Source organism: Triturus cristatus, chromosome 3_2 (genome assembly GCF_964204655.1).
Source record: "Triturus cristatus chromosome 3_2, aTriCri1.1, whole genome shotgun sequence".
Taxonomy (NCBI): domain Eukaryota; kingdom Metazoa; phylum Chordata; class Amphibia; order Caudata; family Salamandridae; genus Triturus; species Triturus cristatus.
The window spans coordinates 1171136882-1171154321 of record NC_140584.1 but is presented as its reverse complement, the minus strand read 5'-3'; the positions used below and the strand labels follow the sequence as shown (position 1 = coordinate 1171154321).

The window sequence follows — 17440 nt, the reverse complement described above, 5'->3', positions numbered from 1 at the left end:
TACTCAGGTGCCACACATGAGTGCAGCAGAATCTTTCACATGCTTGTCCATGAACATGCACTCTGGCCCACACCTAGAGATGTCCCGCAATCTGTGTCGAAGCAGATCCCTAGAGACACATGGACCATAGTTTGCACCTGTGAATGATGCACATTTGTTCACATGCTCATCCATGATCATGCACTCTAGCCAGCTCAGAGAGGTGCCCCACAATCGGTGTCCTAGTGCATTCCTAGAGACACATGGCCCATAGGCTTGGCCTGTGACTGGTGCACATTCCTGTACACAGGTGCCACACAAGCTGTGTGAGCAGCCCATTCCTACGCATGCTCGTCCATGAGGAGACACTCTAGCCCACACCTTGAGGTGCCCCACAGGCTGTGTCTTAGCAGATCCCTACAGACACATGGCCCATAGGTTGCGCCTGTGACTGGTGCACATTCCTGTACACCGGTGCCACACAACCTGTGAGTGCAGGACATTCCTGCAGACATGTGACCAAGCACAAAACGAAAACTGTTATTGGCAGGACAAGTCAGACAGGTATTGGCAAAGAAAACACATTGCATGCGCAGAGCAGCTCTACTGTTACAGTGATGCAGCGGAGTTTCCAGGGCAAGTCTCTGTGTTTATGAGCAGAGTCTCCTCTGGTGACAAGCCCAGGCACATCTCAGGCCTCTCCGCTGCTTCCAACATTTCTGAGAAAGGTTGGAGAGAGAATTTCCTTCTGCTGTTTCACAACTGATTTCATCGCTTTTGGGAAGCACTTATCGCCGGTGGTGCAGAACAAGAGCTTCTCGCTGGACCCCTGACCACATTAATGGGTAGAATCTGGTCTTTTTATCAGTAACGACGTCCAGCCTCGGTGCATGCTTGCCTATGTCTTGCACCTTCTGACTGCAGGCCCGTATTCCTCTCCAAGGACGGGTCCTTGAAGGGCAGCGCCTGGTTGGTTTGTTTCACCAGGATGGTCGTACAGTGTTTCTCTACCAGCCGCTTTGCACACCTGAGTCTAACGTCTTCTGCTTGTAGCTTCCATGTTGAAGTTCAGACAGGGACTGTCAGTTTTGGGGTACGTGTCTGCCACTTGAGCTTATAGTGGCCCCTCCATTAGAGTGGCCTTTGGACTTTTATGGCTGATGGTCGGATGTCTCTGATGAGTGGGTGCAAATTTGGACACCACCAAGATTCAACACCCAAAGTTGGCTAAGTTTTAAAAACATATCCCACAAGACAGTGGATTTGTGGGATAAAAACTTTCAAAACCTGTTTTTGCTGGAGAATTCTCTCAGAAAACAATTTTTACTGGATAAATCTCCCTCAAATAAAATCTGTGGAATTATACCTGTTTCCGAAATGTTGCAAAATCCACAAACTTTACAACTTTAAACATATGTAGAGTTGTGAACTTGACTCAGCTTCACTGCCAGAATTAAAGCATCAGACAACATTGACGGTAGCTCTCCCTATCTGTGGCTTTGGACAGAGGCTGTTACTCGCACAGTCCTCTGGAAGTATCAGAGTGAGATAGTTATTTGGGGGCATATTATCAAGACAGGCGATACAATTATCGCCGCTTTAGCGGCAGAAAACTGCCGCTAAAACGGCCATAATGGGCTTGATAATATGCTCTATGGAGTTCCAATTGAAGCCCATGTTAGATGTTAAGGACATCTAACCTGAGCTTCAATTGGAATTCCGTAGAGCATATTATCAAACCCAGTATCGCCATTTTAGCGGCAGTTCTCTGCCACTAAAGCGGCAATAATTTTATCGCCTGTCTTGATAATATGCCCCTTAGTTCTTTAGGGTCCTGGGGTTGTACATCTGTGACTCACTTTTCTCTATGTGGCACAAGAGGGTATGCATCATGTCAACACCACTACTTCAACTTACCACTAACTCCTGTCACATCTTGACCAACATGATGACTTTGGGTGCCTCGTTGACTTTACGGTAAACTTCTGCTCATACTTGCAGTGTAGTACCTTAAGGCCTCCTTTGGAGGAGGACGGCAACAGGACATGTACCAAAAACATGCATGTGTCCCATGTTCCGTCTTCCCAGGTCCCCGTGAGCTCGGACAGTGGGAAAAACTTGTGGCAGACCCATGCAAGTAGCAAGACATTGAAGATCTGCCCGATTTATTGCCGACCATAGGATGTCATTCCCAGCAGTGTCCTTACTGTCCAGGTCTGTCATACATGCTATGGCACTGCTTGACACGAAGAGTCCACGAGAGTTTCCAGGAACTTGGAAAAAACTCCCAGAACTTGGGGGACATTGGTGGTGTTGTTTTCTTAAGATGGAGCCCCACTATTGGGATCTTTGTTTGGAAATAACTCAAGAGATGAGATGACCGTAAGGCTAGTAGTGCAAGGTGGACACTCTTTAATGTTTATGTTGCACTAATGGTAGCTAGCCTTTGGGCTAGACATTATATTATACGCCAGAGGACTTCAAACTGAGAGGGTGAACTTGTGTATGACGCCTAAATTGATCTTTGAGTTTTTGTGGGGGTAGGCTTTCGCCAAGATGTGTGTTTATTACACACTTGAGGAGCAGAGACACACATCATGCTGAAAAAAGAGCTGTGTTTCTACGAAAACAAAGAAAGCTGTGGTAGCCACGCCTTAATGAGCCTTCGGTAACGCCTTTCAACGGCCATGTCCTGGGTGGGACCTGGTGTCAAAGTGGGGGGAGGGGCCGCTCCATATAACATTCAGAGTGACTCGACCGATTTCTGATCAGGGATCACCCTATGGATACTTTCACACTTTTAGTGAGACCAGGCTGCCAATAGTATTTGATTGCATTTTCAAAATGGATAATTGATCAGAACTGCAATGCTTGAGCTGGTAAATTTGTTCAGATCTTTCAATCTTAAACAGAAATTGTAAGAAAATGATTGTTATTCTGGAGAGGAGGGAGGCTGCCGTTTTTTTTTTTACATGAGGGGGAAGCACGGCATTAAAAGGTTTGGAGACTATTGTCATAGGTGGATGTCACTCAAATTATCATCCCTCCCTTGCACTGGTCCATAGACACCCAGAAATGGGTTTCTACCTGCTTGGCAGCTGCGGCCACCTGGGTGGAAAATAACTGTCTACAATGTAACTGTGTAAAACTGAAACTCTGTTCTTTGGCTGTTAAGCTTCAATCTGGTCGTCCTCGTGGTGACCCCGGTACTCCACCCATTCCAGTTGTACCGCTGAGTATCGACACAAACAATAATGCGGTACAAGAATATCGAGGACAGAATATCGAAACGTAAGTGCATATAAGGAAGCATAGATTCACAATTCCTAGCTCCACATCTACGCACCTCGAAAATATATGTTCAGTGTAGGTACACAAATGTGGAGTTAGGTTTACGAAATCTCGACTTGCCTATTAATATGTATACTTTTTTGATATTCTGTCCTTGACGTTGTGTCTCATTGATACTGTAGTTTCGATATTCAGGGGTCACATCACCCACTTCTGCTAGAGTTTCCAAAAATGTCGGCCTTGACTTTCACTCCAGTCTATCTTTTAATACTCAAGTTAATTGGATTGCGTCATCTTGTTTTGTGATCTTCGGAATGCTGAGGACAATTGACCCTTTTCTTTCAGTGTCATCACGCAGGTCTGTTGTTCAGGCCCTCCTCTCTACCAGGTTGGTTGATGGTAACTCCCTGGACTTTCCCAGAATGTTTACCACACTGACTTCAGGTCACTCAGAAGGCCCTCTTCAGCCTCATTCTGGACCTTCCTCCATCGGCCTCCCCTCTCTTGCGAGACCTCCATTTGCTTCCTTCTCAGAAGCGGGAGTTCATACGTCACTCCTTCAGACTTCCAAGCCATACCCTGCTTAGTCGAACTCTACCTTGCTTCCTTACATCTGTTTCTGCCTTGCTTCTTGAAAGTCCTCGTATTAAAACGAGCAGGTGCGGTGGTCCTGCCTTTAAAGCCTGGAATTCCTTCACCTTCCTCCATTCCCACAGCCCCTTGTCTAACCATTTTCAGGAATCACAGCAAAACCTGGCTTTTCCAGCACTGCTGCTCTCTCCTTCTTCGCCCGCAGAAAATGAATGCCACTCGAGCGCCAGGACGCCCGGGCAGCAGTGCGCTTTATAAATCTCTTTCATCCATTCATTCATTCATTTAAGTGTCAATGAGAGGGCAGTCTGAAAGAGAAGTGCAAATCAAATGTAATTTTGTAGTGGTACCTTATTTTTTATTTTCCCCACTGGTATAATGTTTGCCACGTCCTGATATACAAGCAGCTAACGCTACAGCAGAGCTGCAGACTCTTTAAACATGCCTATTGCAAAGTGGAATACTCTGCTCAAACAGTTTCCATTGATTTCAGGCTGAAAAGGAATGATTATGAGTAAAATAAAGTGCAGCAAAAATGCCGCTAAATTTCCATAGTTGTGCCGCTAAATTTCCATAGATGTGCCGCTAAATTTCCATATATGTGCTGCTAAATTTCCATATATGTGCCGCTAAATTTGCTAATCCATGCCGCAGTATCCTGGGGGGTCTGACGAAAGCGCCTTAAAGCAGCTTCGGGAGAGCGCAGGCGCTATACAAACAAGAAGCATGTCAACAACATGAGATCACGATCAGCCTTCATTTTGTTCCATCCTTTTCTCTGTTTCACACTCTCTCGTTATTTCTTTTCTGCTGATCTTGTCAGCGCTTTGAAGCGACTATAGGACTGCGTGAACGCTAGACAAGCACCCTGAAGGAAAATAATATAATGGTTCCTTATTTCCGCCTTTTTCCACTTCTATCTTTCCTGCTCCCTCATTTTCTCTCTGCTGTCGTTCCTTAGTGCTGTGAAACGGGTCACTGCAGCAAAAGCGCGACACGAACAGATAGCAGAACAAGGCTGCAGACGCCTCTGACTACACGCAGACGCACGAAAAATATTACTGTTCCTCGTGTTGTTTTATGGAAAAGCCCGTGTCCCATAAAAGTTGACTGCATAAAAGGAACTGGCCGGCACATGTTCTCAGCATGGAGACCCGGCCATTGCTTTTGTAAGTGTGTGGAAGGCTGGAGATGCGCAGCGCCACACAGCGCGCTGCTGGACTGCACGTCTCGTGCCCCCCCCCACCCCCTCCTAACTTTCCTCGCTTAAACATCCCCGTATTTTGCCTTTCTCTGATATTATTGTTTCCATGAGCGCCGCCTCTGGCACAGGCACCGGGAGCCCGGCCTTCCCATAAATCATTTCAAGATAAAAGGGGTTTAAAGAGATTGAGGGGCTTTACTCCAGGGAGGTCAGGAGGGCGCCGGTGTGAGGAGCTGAGCTGGGATGAATCAGCCGGGGATCACACGGTGAGCTCGGTTACACTCTGTGGCTGGGATCCAGGGGCTTACGGTGGACGAGGACAGGCAGGGGTGAATTCCTCCTCGGTTTAAAGCGGTCGTGCTCCGACAGATGCCGGCTGCAGCTCCCGAGCACCGACGCCTTCTGCGGCACACGCCAGGGATCCAGCGCCGAGTCCCTTCCACAGGTGCCCGGACGCCTCTGGCGCGCCGCGCCGGCTGTGGCACCTTTCATGCTATGGAATCACTCTGCTCGCAAGGCAAATGGAGCTGTTTTTCAGCCTTCCAGAAACTCTTGCAAACTCCGTACAACCTTTGTCAGTCACAGTACTGGTTCTGGTTATTTCATAAAACTATATTATAATTACAGATGTTTGAATACATGGCGTGGTTTGTATGGAGACACAGAGAAGACCACCTGACCTTATAAATAGGTTATAACTAAATATATATCTAGATAGACACAAATCTAGGTCTGTCGTCTTTCTATATAGTTAAGATTGCTGTGCACGTTCTATCCTGAAACGAGGCAATCGCGTTTTGCCGACGATAACACTTCACTGTCAAACACACTCCACCGAATTTCAAAAGGTTCCCGCGGGTTCCCTCCGCGCGTGGGATCTGGCGAGCACTTGTCAAGGATTTTATATTTTAAACCACGTTTTCAGAAGTCTTTTTGTAACACTTTGATCGCGGGCTCTTAAACATCGGTTTGCGCAAAACTGTGTTGAAACGAACAAACTTCCCATTCCCGCACAGCCCACTGACAGCCCGGGCGCTATCTCAAAGGGTGGCACGTACCTAAATGTAAAGCAAGGCTGAGTTTGCACATTATTGGAGCACGTGCTCTACAGACAAGGGGGCATATCAACAACAACTGGCGATAATTATCGCTCAGCGCTCTTAGCGTGAGGATAATTATCGCCGGCTAGCGTGAATTTTTATCGCTGAGATAGCGTGCTATTAGCAACGCTTATCTCAATAGCGATAAAAATCTACACGCTAACAGGCTAACGTGAGATACCCAGCGATAATCACACGTTACCTTGTTGATAGGGACAGGCAAACTTAGCCATGATATCCTCCTTCCATAGGATATCATGGCTAAGTCTGAAAATTAGCAGACGTAAAAAAGCAGCGTTAACCGCGGTTAGCGCTGCTTTTTTTGTCTCTAACAGGGTTAGCGACATTCTTGATAATAGGAGAAATGTCGCTTAGCGACATTTCTCCTATTATTTTACTCTGGAACGCCCCCTTTGCATCTCATTAGAGATGCAAGGGGAAGCGTAGAGTAAAAGGGTGCTAACATGCAAATTTGCATGTTAGCACCCTGTTGTTGATAGGGTGCTAGTTTTATCTCTGCTTTTTTGGCTTTTAAAGCCAAAAAAGCAGAGATAAAGCCCTTGTTGATATGCCCCAAGGTCCCCTCCAGAAGCAGTTACAAATGGGCGCTCGTGCTGTCCAGACACAATGCAGCGAGGCGCAGGAAAGGAAGCTAGCAGGAGGCACGTTGTCTTAAGCATCCGTAGCAAATGCAACGCAAAACAAACTACATCTGTAACCGACGAATGTGCATTGAGTTAAAATGACGCACAATACACTTGCTAAACAGACGAGGGATCATTGGGACTAATGAATATTCATGGGCTGACTGACCCTTCGTAGGCTGCCCTTACACCATACCCCTGACAGGAGGAAACTAAGGGGCATATTTGATGAAGTTTTGCATCTCCCCTGACGTCCCGTCCCGCAAGAGCGAGCAACTCTTATGTTAGATTCATCACGCCATGCAGGGTCGCCTTGCTTGGTCTTGCTGGTTTAAAAAATCTAGAGTAACCCAACGCAGCGCAAACTGCTGGGCAAGAAATGTGCCGTATCTAAAATCTTTAGGTGGTTTCCTGTCCTTTGCTTGCGCTGGCAACCTTTTAGCTGCCTAGAGCCAATGCAGGCACCCAGGCGCTGTGGTGCAAGGGTGCCTCCGTGGCACCTAGGCGCTGTGGTGCCTCCGTGGCACCCAGGCGCTGCGGTGCAAGGGTGCCTCCGTGGCACCCTGGCGCTGTGGTGCAAGGGTGCCTCCGTGGCACCCAGGTGCTGCGGTGCAAGGGTGCCTCCGTGGCACCCTGGCGCTGTGGTGCAAGGGTGCCTCCGTGGCACCCAGGCGCAGTGGTGCAAGGGTGCCTCCGTGGCACCCAGGCGCAGTGGTGCAAGGGTGCCTCTGTGGCACCCAGGCGCTGCGGTGCAAGGGTGCCTCCGTGGCACCTAGGCGCTGTGGTGCAAGGGTGCCTCCGTGGCACCCAGGCGCTGTGGTGCCTCCGTGGCACCCAGGCGCTGCGGTGCAAGGGTGCCTCCGTGGCACCCAGGCGGTCTGGTGCAAGAGTGCCTCCGTGGCACCCAGGCGCTGTGGTGCAAGGGTGCCTCCGTGGCACCCAGGCGCAGTGGTGCAAGGGTGCCTCCGTGGCACCCAGGCGCTGCGGTGCAAGGGTGCCGGATTGTTTTTGTTCAGGAAAGTGCTCCTTCCTGCACAAAAACCATCCTCAGAGGCATTTTCCTCTTTCTAATGCAGCACACTTCAAGAGAGGAAACAATCAGAAATAATAAAGATACTACTCCTTGTGCCTCTGGTGGGGAGGAGTACAAGGGGGGGGAGTGCGATTCTGACGCATTGCCAGCCCTACCCATGTTACTAAATCTGGGCATGTGTCAGAATCCATCGGTGGATTCTTGGGGACACCCACGGTGTGGGCACACCTGCCTGCCGCAGAGTAACACAACGCTGCCATTTGTGAGGGGGCTGTTTTAACACTCTACAAGGGGGTGGTGTATAGGCAACGTGCACGGGGCTGATGTGCTAACAAAGTACAGGAGTGATGCATTTAACACTGTACACTGAGGAGCACAACGCACGCGAAGGTTGATGTATTAACACTGGCCTCACAGAGAGAGCGAATATATGGGACTTCTCTTTGAAGTGCGTCCCGGTCCAGCTTGCATTAACAGCATTAGCAGCAGGACAGGTAGGGACAGGATGCAGGGCACGAGGTGAAACCCAAGCAGTGCCCGTGATGGGAGCACACAGCAGCCTCCGAGCGCAGACCCCAGCTCGGCTTTTACAGAGTCTGCAGGGATGTCTCGTGCCAGGACATCCTAAGAGAACCCGGAACCACCAAAGACGAGCGTCATATCCAGGAAGAAGCGCTGGGCTTTCCATGGGCGCAAGGGTTTTCAGCGTGGGCTGCAGAGAAGGCAAAGGAGGGGGCCTGTTTGACATACTGGGGGTGTGCCCAAGTGTAAAATATCAGTGCCCAGGTAGGACGCCTGATTGACACACGGGGGGGGGGGGGGTGCCCACAGGTAAGTGGTCAGTCCCAGGTAGGGGGCCTGATTGACACACTGGGGGTGTGCCCAGGGGGACAATGTCAGTCCCAGATAGGGGATCGGATTGACGCACTGGGTGTGCGCCCAAGGATACAATGCCAGTGCCCAGGTATGTAGGCTGATTGACGCAATGGGCATGTGCCCGAGGGTACAATGTCAGTCTTAGGTAGGTAGTCTGATTGACACTCTGGGTGTGTGCCCAGGGTTGCGATGCCAATGCCGAGGTAGGTAGTCTAATGGACACCCTGGGGGAGGGGGGGAGTACATTGTCAGTCCAAGGTAGGACGTCTGATTGATACTCTGGGGGTTTGCCCAAGGGTACAGTGTCAGTCCCAGGTAGAGGTCTGATTGGCACACTGGGGTTGTGACCAGGGTTACGATGCCAATCCGAGGTAGGTAGTCTGATGGACACCCTGGGGGCGGGGGTGCCCAAAAGTACATTGTCAGTCCAATGTACGACGTCTGATTGATACTCTGGGGGTTTGCCCAAGGGTACAATGGCAGGGCCTAGGTAGGACGTCTTATTGCACATTGGGAGTGTCAGTGCAAAGGTAGGTAGTCTCATTGAAACACTGGGGTGTGCCCAAAAGTGCAATGTCAGTCCCATGTAGGACGTCTGATTGATACTCTGGGGGTTTTCCCAAGAGTACTATGTCAGTACAAAGGTAGGTAGTCTGATTGACACACTGGGGGTGTGCCTAAGGGTACAATGTCAGTGCCCAAGTAGAGGGTCTGATGGACTTGTTGGGGGTGTGCCCAAGTGTACAATGTCAGTGCCCAGGTAAGGCGTCTGATTGCACAGTGGGGGTGGGGGTGTCCCAATGGTACAATGTCAGTGCCCAGGTTGGGTGTCTGATTGACACACTAGCGGTGTGCCCACAGGTACAATGTCAGTGACCAGGTGTGGGTCTGATTGATGTGTTGGGGGTGTGTCCCATAAGCACAAAGTCAGTCCCAGGTAAGAGTCTGATTGACACACTGGAGTGTGTCCCAATATTCTGAGGGCATAAGCTTCTTTTGAGTGAGGCATCCTTTATATGGTGGATTGTCACGGAGGTCACTTCTCCAGATATGATGTTGGACCACTTAACATAGATTGGGCATCTTATAGGTCACCACATCTGATGGATGAACCGGTGGTGGCTAAGAAGGAGTATCCACGGCTGCATGCCTACCACCTAGGGCAGCCATATCCCTAGTAGATAGTCCCATACAAGGATTTTACTTTGAACCTATGAGCTACAGGGCCCACAGGAATAAGGCTGAAGCCTCAGTGCACAGAGCTATCTGACTGGATGGATAGATGGTTGAATGAATAGATGGATGGATGGATGGATGGATGGATGGATGGATGGATGGATAGATGGGTGGGTGGATGGATGGATGGATGGGTGGGTGGGTGGATGGATGGATGGATGGGTGGGTGGGTGGATGGATGGAAATGTGGGGAGCGATGGATTTAGATTGATTAATGGACAGCTGGATTAGAGACGGATGGATAGTAAGATGTATGGTTGGGTTAAGGAATGGTTGGTGGATGGGTGGCTGGATTGTGGATGGGTGGCTGGATTTATTAGCAGATGAATACATGGATGGACAGATGGACAGACATACTTATGGGTGCATAGATGGATGAATGGATGGATAGTCCTGTACAAGGATTTTACTTTTAACCTATTTCCTACAGGGTCCTCAAGACTAATGCTGAAGCCTTAGTGCACAGAGCAATCTCACTGGATTGATGGATGGATGGATGGCCTAACGTGTGCATGCCATAGAGTGTACGTTTCCATTAGTAATATTCTGCACACTGTGAGTAGGTGAGCGTCATAGGCATCTTTAGAATTTTAGGTATTCCTTTCTTTGTATCTTTTTTTCTTTTTTGACGAGATGTGCCTCCTGATATTGTAGACCTCTCAGCTGCCTTCAACATGGTCACCCATCCCACCCTCATAAGCACCCTGAAGTCTCAAATGAGATTCACTGTCAATGTCCTTCACTGGTTCACCTCCTACCTTTTCAGATGACACCCGTTTGTTCACATGGACACCTCCAGGACACAAAGGATCACTCTCACATGTGGAGTCCTCCAAGGTTCCACACTGTCCTCTGTCTTCACCCTGTACACTATGCCGCTTGGTGCTCTACGCACAGCTAACAGCATCAAGATTCATCAATATGCCAATGATACACAACTCCAGTAGAAATCCTCCTCGGCTTCAGACATCCAACACCTCCAACACTGCCAGCACATCATCCAGACCTGGATGTCCAGCACCTATCTGAAGCGTAACTCAAACAAGACAGAAGTCCGATAATTTGCCAAGAACAACAACCAAGATAAAGTACAAACCTGACCCAATGATATGAACCTTAACTTCTTTGAACCCCAGCCACAGCCTGTGCAGGTAAAAGCGGTGGGGCCTTCGGGCCAGGTGGGATTTCTACAGACGACGAGAAGGGAACATTAATTATTTATTTATTTTCCCCCTTGTGGTCCTCTGTCAATCCCCTCCCAGCCCGGCACCACCGGTCTTACCTGCACTGGCCGCGGCTGTTGAACCCCCATTTTTCACCAAACGCTAAGTCACTTGGATTCACTGTGGACACCAACCTCAGTATATCCTGAGTAAATATGATCATGTCTCCCCCATCCTGGTGGAACTTCCTTTGCTCCCCTTGCTGGCCCGAACCATCTTCAAAACCAGTTGCATCACTTACAAAGCCATCACGTCCAGCACCCTCACTTATACTATAGAAAAGCTCACCATTTCTGGTGGATGTTGCACACACACAGCCAGAACACCTTCAGACGGCAGACTCCGAAGTGCAAAACATTAAAAACAAGGCAGCAGGTCATGTCCATCTCTGCACCCAGGATCTGGAACAACATCCCGGTGTTCATCAGGACTGCCCCACTGCTGCTCTAATTTAGAAAAGAGTTGAAGATACGCCACTTTAAAGACCAAAACATTGCAATGCATTAACCGTCCACAACCCAGCTGTCTCTCCTAATGTGGGTGACTTGATACTTGTCTTTAACACGGTATATAGTGCTGCTTTAGACAAGGTTTACACTACAAAAGTACCATATACATACATTCACACATACATATGGTACTGGCTTCACATTCCGAACTATTCAGAGCTGCACACATTTCTACAACTGCAGTTTAAGGAGTCCCTAGCTGCACCCTGCTCCTTGCCCCGGCATGAGGGTTCCTGGCCACAACTTTGACTAGAGCCACGACCCCAAGGATCCTCGGCCTGACCCTATATGTGGACATCAAGCTGAAGAGTCCCTGACCTCCGGGCCTATAGACTGAAGGGTCTCTAACCTAGGGTCATTTTCATAAATCCTCAGTTGTGTCCTGACATGTGGTAGAAGCGTGAAGGGTTCCTTCCTGCATTAGGTCCCGGGCTCTCTACCAGACGGATCCCTCTCTCCACCTTATCTCAGGATCCCAGCATGAAGTGTCCCAGCTACACTCTTTCCTAGTTTCAGAATCTGGGTGGGTCCCATGCAGAGTCCCCAACTTTATGAGTCCCCGGCTGCCTCCGGTCATGCAGTCATAGCCGAAAGTGTCCATAGAGGTCGCATTCCAGGAGTCCCCAGACCGAAGGACACAAGTATTCATCATGCTGTGCCCTCAACCTACAGCATAGCATGCAACGTTGATGTTACACGCTGTCCTGTGCCTTCATCTGAGACACGTATATATATATAAATACCCTGTCCTGTGGATTCATCTGAGAGTACCCTACACACCCTGTCCTGGGACCATCATAGAGGTCCCTATTCACCTTGTGGCTCAAACTGAGAGGCACCCTGAGAAGAATGTTGCTACAACCTGTCCTATGGCTTCACCTGAGAGGTCCCTACACACTGCCCTGTGGCTTCATCTGAGAGGTCCCTACACACCTTAACCTGTGGCTTCATCTGAGAGGTCCCTACACACCCTGTCCTGCGGCTTCATATGAGAGGTCCCTAAAAATGTAAATGTAAATTGATACTTGTATAGCCCACTACTCACCCGCAAGGGTCTCAAGGCGCTTGTACGAATACCGCTGTGGAACCCATCATGGCTTTCCCTGTCAGGCGCCCACTCCTGGGCACCCCCAAGGTGGAGGCCAGGCATCCTTAGCGTTGTGGGGGCTGTTGTGGAGATTAAGCAAGCTATTGCCCAGAGTTGCAGAGTGGGACTCCATGATTGGAATAGGCACCGAGGCGAGAATTATCAGGTCCGTGGAGTTTTTGAGCCCAAGACCCACCGAGGCGGGGAATTGAACCCTGGTCCCAGGCTAGACCTCTGCATCAGGGTCTGCCGCTCTAATCATTGAGCCACACTTCTACACACCTTAACACGTGGCTTCATCTGAGAGGTCCCTACACACCATGTCCTGTGGCTTCATCTGTGATGTCTCTATACACTGTACCCTGTGGCATCATCTGATAGGTCCCTACACACCCTGCCCTGTGGCTTTATCTGAGAGGTCCCTACACACCCAGTCATGTGGCTTCATATGAGAGATCCCTACACACCTTAACCTGTGGCTTCATCTGAAAAGTCCCTACACACTCTGTCCTATGGCTTCATCTGAGAGGTCCCTACACCCTGCCATGTGGCTACTTCTGAGAGGTCCCCAAACACTCTGTCCTGTGGCTTCATCTGAGAGGTCCCTACACCCTGCCATGTGGCTACTTCTGAGAGGTCCCCAAACACTCTGTCCTGTGGCTTCATCTGAGAGGTCCCTACACACTCTGTCCTATGGCTTAATCTAAGAGGTCCCTACACACCTTAACCTGTGGCTTCATCTGAGAGGTCCCTAAACATCTTGTCCTCTGGCTTCATCTCAGAGGTCCCTAAACACCCTGCCCTCTGGCTTCATCTGAGAGGTCCCTAAACACCCTGTCCTGCGGCTTCATCTGAGAGGTCCCTAAACACCCTGCCCTCTGGCTTCATCTGAGAGGTCCCTACTCCCTGCCATGTGGCTACTTCCGAGAGGTCCCCAGACACTCTGTCCTGTGGCTTCATCTGAGTGGCCTCTATACGCCCTGCCCTGTGGCTTTATCGGAGAGGTCCATAAACACCCTGTGGCTTCATCTGAGAGGTCCCTACATCCCAAATCCCCGCACTTGTCACTCCGCATAGCAGAAATAAAGTGGTGTTCCCAATTGGGTGTCCAGCTTTTTGCAGTAGAAGACCGTACTCAGTACTACCATTTAAGGGTTGCCCCTTCCAATGGCTCCAGTACTACCACAGTAGTGTGCCCCTAGCTGGGGACCACAGTGTTAGCAGATACGGGCGTCCTATTCCCTGTCACTGCCCACACGTTTGCAGGATAGTGGTTCCCCTAGTGCCCCCCCCCACCCCCTGTGCTGTCAACGAGGCGCTATTCCAAGTTGTTGCACCCTTACTGCCAGTACTTTCAGCTGGTGCCGCCGGTACCTGCAGTACACCTCAGAGATACGCCCGTGCTGTCAGCCAGGCAGTTTCCCGAGTTGGTAGCCACCTCCAATAAAAGCAGGTGTGTCCCCGGAAGTAGTAACTAGAAGCCCCCCCCCCCCCCCGCCCCCCCGCTTGGGAACCCGGTACTGTCAGGCAGCCACAGTAGTGTGCCCTCTGGGTGCCACCCTCCAGTAAGCAGGAGGTGGGTGTCTGCAGTTGTCGCCGCTAGTACTGCCAGTAAGGTAGTGTCTACAAAAGCTGGCCTCCCCATTGACGGGACTGCGGTGTCCCCAGGTGGCCCTGCATTGGCTATACGGTGCCCCAATATCAGTAAGGGGGCTTCCTCCAAACCCCCTCCACCCACCCTTGCAGAGCGAAGGAGTCGGCACTTACCACCACAGCCCGATGATGTTGGCCGGACACAGGAGGATGAAGAATAGCCCTAGTTGCGTGCTAGAGGGGGGCAGCATGCCGGCTCCGTATGTGGTGGGGGCAACAGCGCGTCCTTATTCTCCCGGGAGGGGCTTCGCACCCCTAAACAGGCTTCACAACGGCCTCCAACAATCCCAGGTGTGTCCGATGCTTGCGCGGCTCCTGCAGGTGCGGCGGCCCCCTTGGCCCGGTGGGCACAGGAGGGGGCGGAGTCCCAAGAAGGCAGCCGGGGGCAGAGAGGGGGCAGGGCCCCGGTGGGGGTCGATAATATACTCTGAGGTGAGAGTTTCAAAGAATAGGGGTGAGATGTAGGTTCCGGACACTGATTAGGGAGAGTAGTGCTGACGGTGGGGAGGGGGCACTGTGTGGTGGGGTGTTCTAAGGCTGCAGAGGATTTTGGGGTTAAAACGAGTCGCGTGGGGGTCTCGGACAGGTGATTCGGGGTTCTGTGTGAGTGCCCTAGTAGCCCGGAGCCCCTGGCTCCGAGTGATGTTGTGGGGGTGGGGGATAAGTGTGTCCGGTGGTGGCCGTGGGGGCCAGGAGGAGAGGGGGTTGCAGGGATGGAGTACCTGAGAACAGGGGTCACTGGGGGGTACCTAAGACTGACAGCAGCGGAGCGGACGGGGAACCGGCACCAGCTGCGGCTCCTGTGCAGACTGAGGAATCCGGGAACGAGCCATCCAGGAGGGGCTGAGGGCGGGGGAGGGGAGAGGGGGCACACGGGAGGGAGGGGGCACCCCGTGGATGGAAGGGAAGGGGCATCAGGGCGCACGACAATGAGAAGAGGGCATGGGCGCACCAGGTACACGGGGGTATGGAGGGGGCAGACAGGAGGGAGGGGCGTGAGATGAAAGGGATAAGAAACTCGGGTGAGAGGTAGGCGCGGGACTCGGGAGGTAGGGCGACCTAGATCGAGAGAGGATAGGGGAGGGCACCTGGGTGAGAGGTGGGCGTGGAGGGCAGGCGGAGGTCAGAAGGGAAGGGAGACCTAGGGCGAGAGAGGATAGCGGAGGGCACCTGGGTGAGAGGTGGGCGCGGAGGGCAGGCGGAGGTCAGAAGGGAAGGGAGACCTAGGGCGAGAGAGGATAGGGGATGGCACCTGGGTGAGAGGTGGGCGCGAAGGGCAGGCGGAGGTCAGAAGGGACGGGAGACCTAGGGCGAGAGAGGACAAAGCAGGGCACCAGGATCGGAGGTGGGCACGCAGGGCATGCTGAGGTCGGAAGGGAGACCTAGTCCGAGAGAGGATAGGGGAGGGCACCAGGTGAGAGGTGGGCGCGCAGGGCATGCGGAGGTCAGAAGGGAAGGATGACCTAGGGCAAGAGAGGATAGGGGAGGGCACCAAGTGAGAGAGGTGGGCGCGCAGAGCATGCGGAGTTCGGAAGGGAGACCTAGAGCGAGAGAGGATAGGGGAGGGCACCTGCGTGAGAGGTGGTCGCGGAGGGCAGGCGGAGGTCGAAAGGCAATGGCGATCTAGGGCGAGAGAGGATAGCGGAGGGCACCTGGGTAAGAGGTGGGCGCGCAGGGCATGAGGAGGTCAGAAGGGAAAGGAGACCTAGGGCGAGAGAGGATCGGGGAGGGCACCTGGATCGGAGGTGGGCGCGCAGGGCATGCTGAGATCGGAAGGGAAGGGTGACCTAGGGCAAGAGAGGATAGGGGAGGGCACCAGGTGAGAGGTGGGCACGCAGGGCATGCGGAGGTCGGAAGGGAAGGGAGACCTAGGGCGAGAGAGGACAGGGCAGGGCACCTGGGTGAGAAGTGGGCGCGCAAGGCATGCGGAAGGTAGACCTGTAGGACGAGAGAGGATAGGATAGGGCACCAGGGGAGAGGTGTCGCGCAGGGCATGCGGAGGTCGAAAGGGAAGGGAGACCTAGGGCGAGAGGGGGTAGGGTAGGGCACCAGGTGAGAGGTGGGCGCGCAGGGCATGCGGAGGTCGGAAGGGAAGGGAGGTCAGGGCGAGAGAGGATAGTGGAGGGCGCAGGGAGAAGGGCTCATGGGAGGAAGGCAGGGGTATCGGGGTGATGGAGGCGGGGGTGCAGGCTAGGAAAGGAAGTTGATGAGACACCTGGGTAAGAGGTGGCCACAGAGGATGGATGGGGCATGGTCAGGTACAGGGGAAGGGGCTTGGGTGGGAGAGGGGGATGGTTGGGGCATGTAGATGGGAGGAGCTAATACGAAGAAAGCCGGGGTTTCTCCTCTGTGACTTTGACCGATAGCCCCCAAGTAGTCCCTACCTGGCAGGGATATTATACTGTCCATGTTCGAGGGTGGAGCAGCCCTGGTGACCACCAAATATTGCAGCAAAGCCCCTAGCACAAGCTGCCCAGCGCCCCCTGCTGGAGGGGAAAGAATGTGAGGAAGCCCATGGAACTTCTTCGGGGGGGGGGAAAGGAAAGCACCTGATTCAACACCCCCTCAGTTTCTGATCATAAGAAACCCCAGCATGTCAATTCAGACGTCGACATTTACATCACATCCAGCTGATCGAATACAGATAAACTCCATAATCAGCATTTCACATTCCGTATGATTGTTCTGTTACCTGCCCAAGGTCGTGGACTTTAATTCTCATCATGGTTTCCTCCATCTCTGGAGTAAACTGACACCACTCAACCCCCTCACTACAACACCCCTGAGATTCTAGACCCTCTCATAAGTTCAATGTTCTGGACCATACATTTCTTTAGTGTCCCTCTGTTAGCTTTTTAATACGTCCTTAAACCTCCTAAGATTGTATAGGAAGAAAAGAAAGGGGTGAACGAGTTCACAAACTTCACATTTGGCCAATTATGTGACTGTTGTCGAATTTCAGAATTTCATCCAACTTTGCTTGTGGGAAAAAGTTTTCACACTCATGTTTGTGA

General features: G+C 51.7%; 1 protein-coding gene across 2 annotated transcripts in view; it reads right to left on the bottom strand.

The window, feature by feature from the left end:
- The window catches only part of WNT6 (Wnt family member 6), a 584989-nt gene extending 569625 nt beyond the window's left edge, over positions 1 to 15364 (bottom strand). The window contains exon 1 of one of the 2 annotated variants that reach the window (XM_085650054.1): positions 14541 to 15364. In XM_085650054.1, the coding sequence (XP_085506180.1) occupies positions 14541 to 14617 (77 nt within the window). In that variant the 5' untranslated portion in view covers positions 14618 to 15364. The remainder of the gene's footprint in view (positions 1 to 14540) is intronic. The other variant, XM_085650056.1, reaches the window with a different exon arrangement.
- Between the last annotated feature and the right edge of the window lie 2076 nt (positions 15365 to 17440).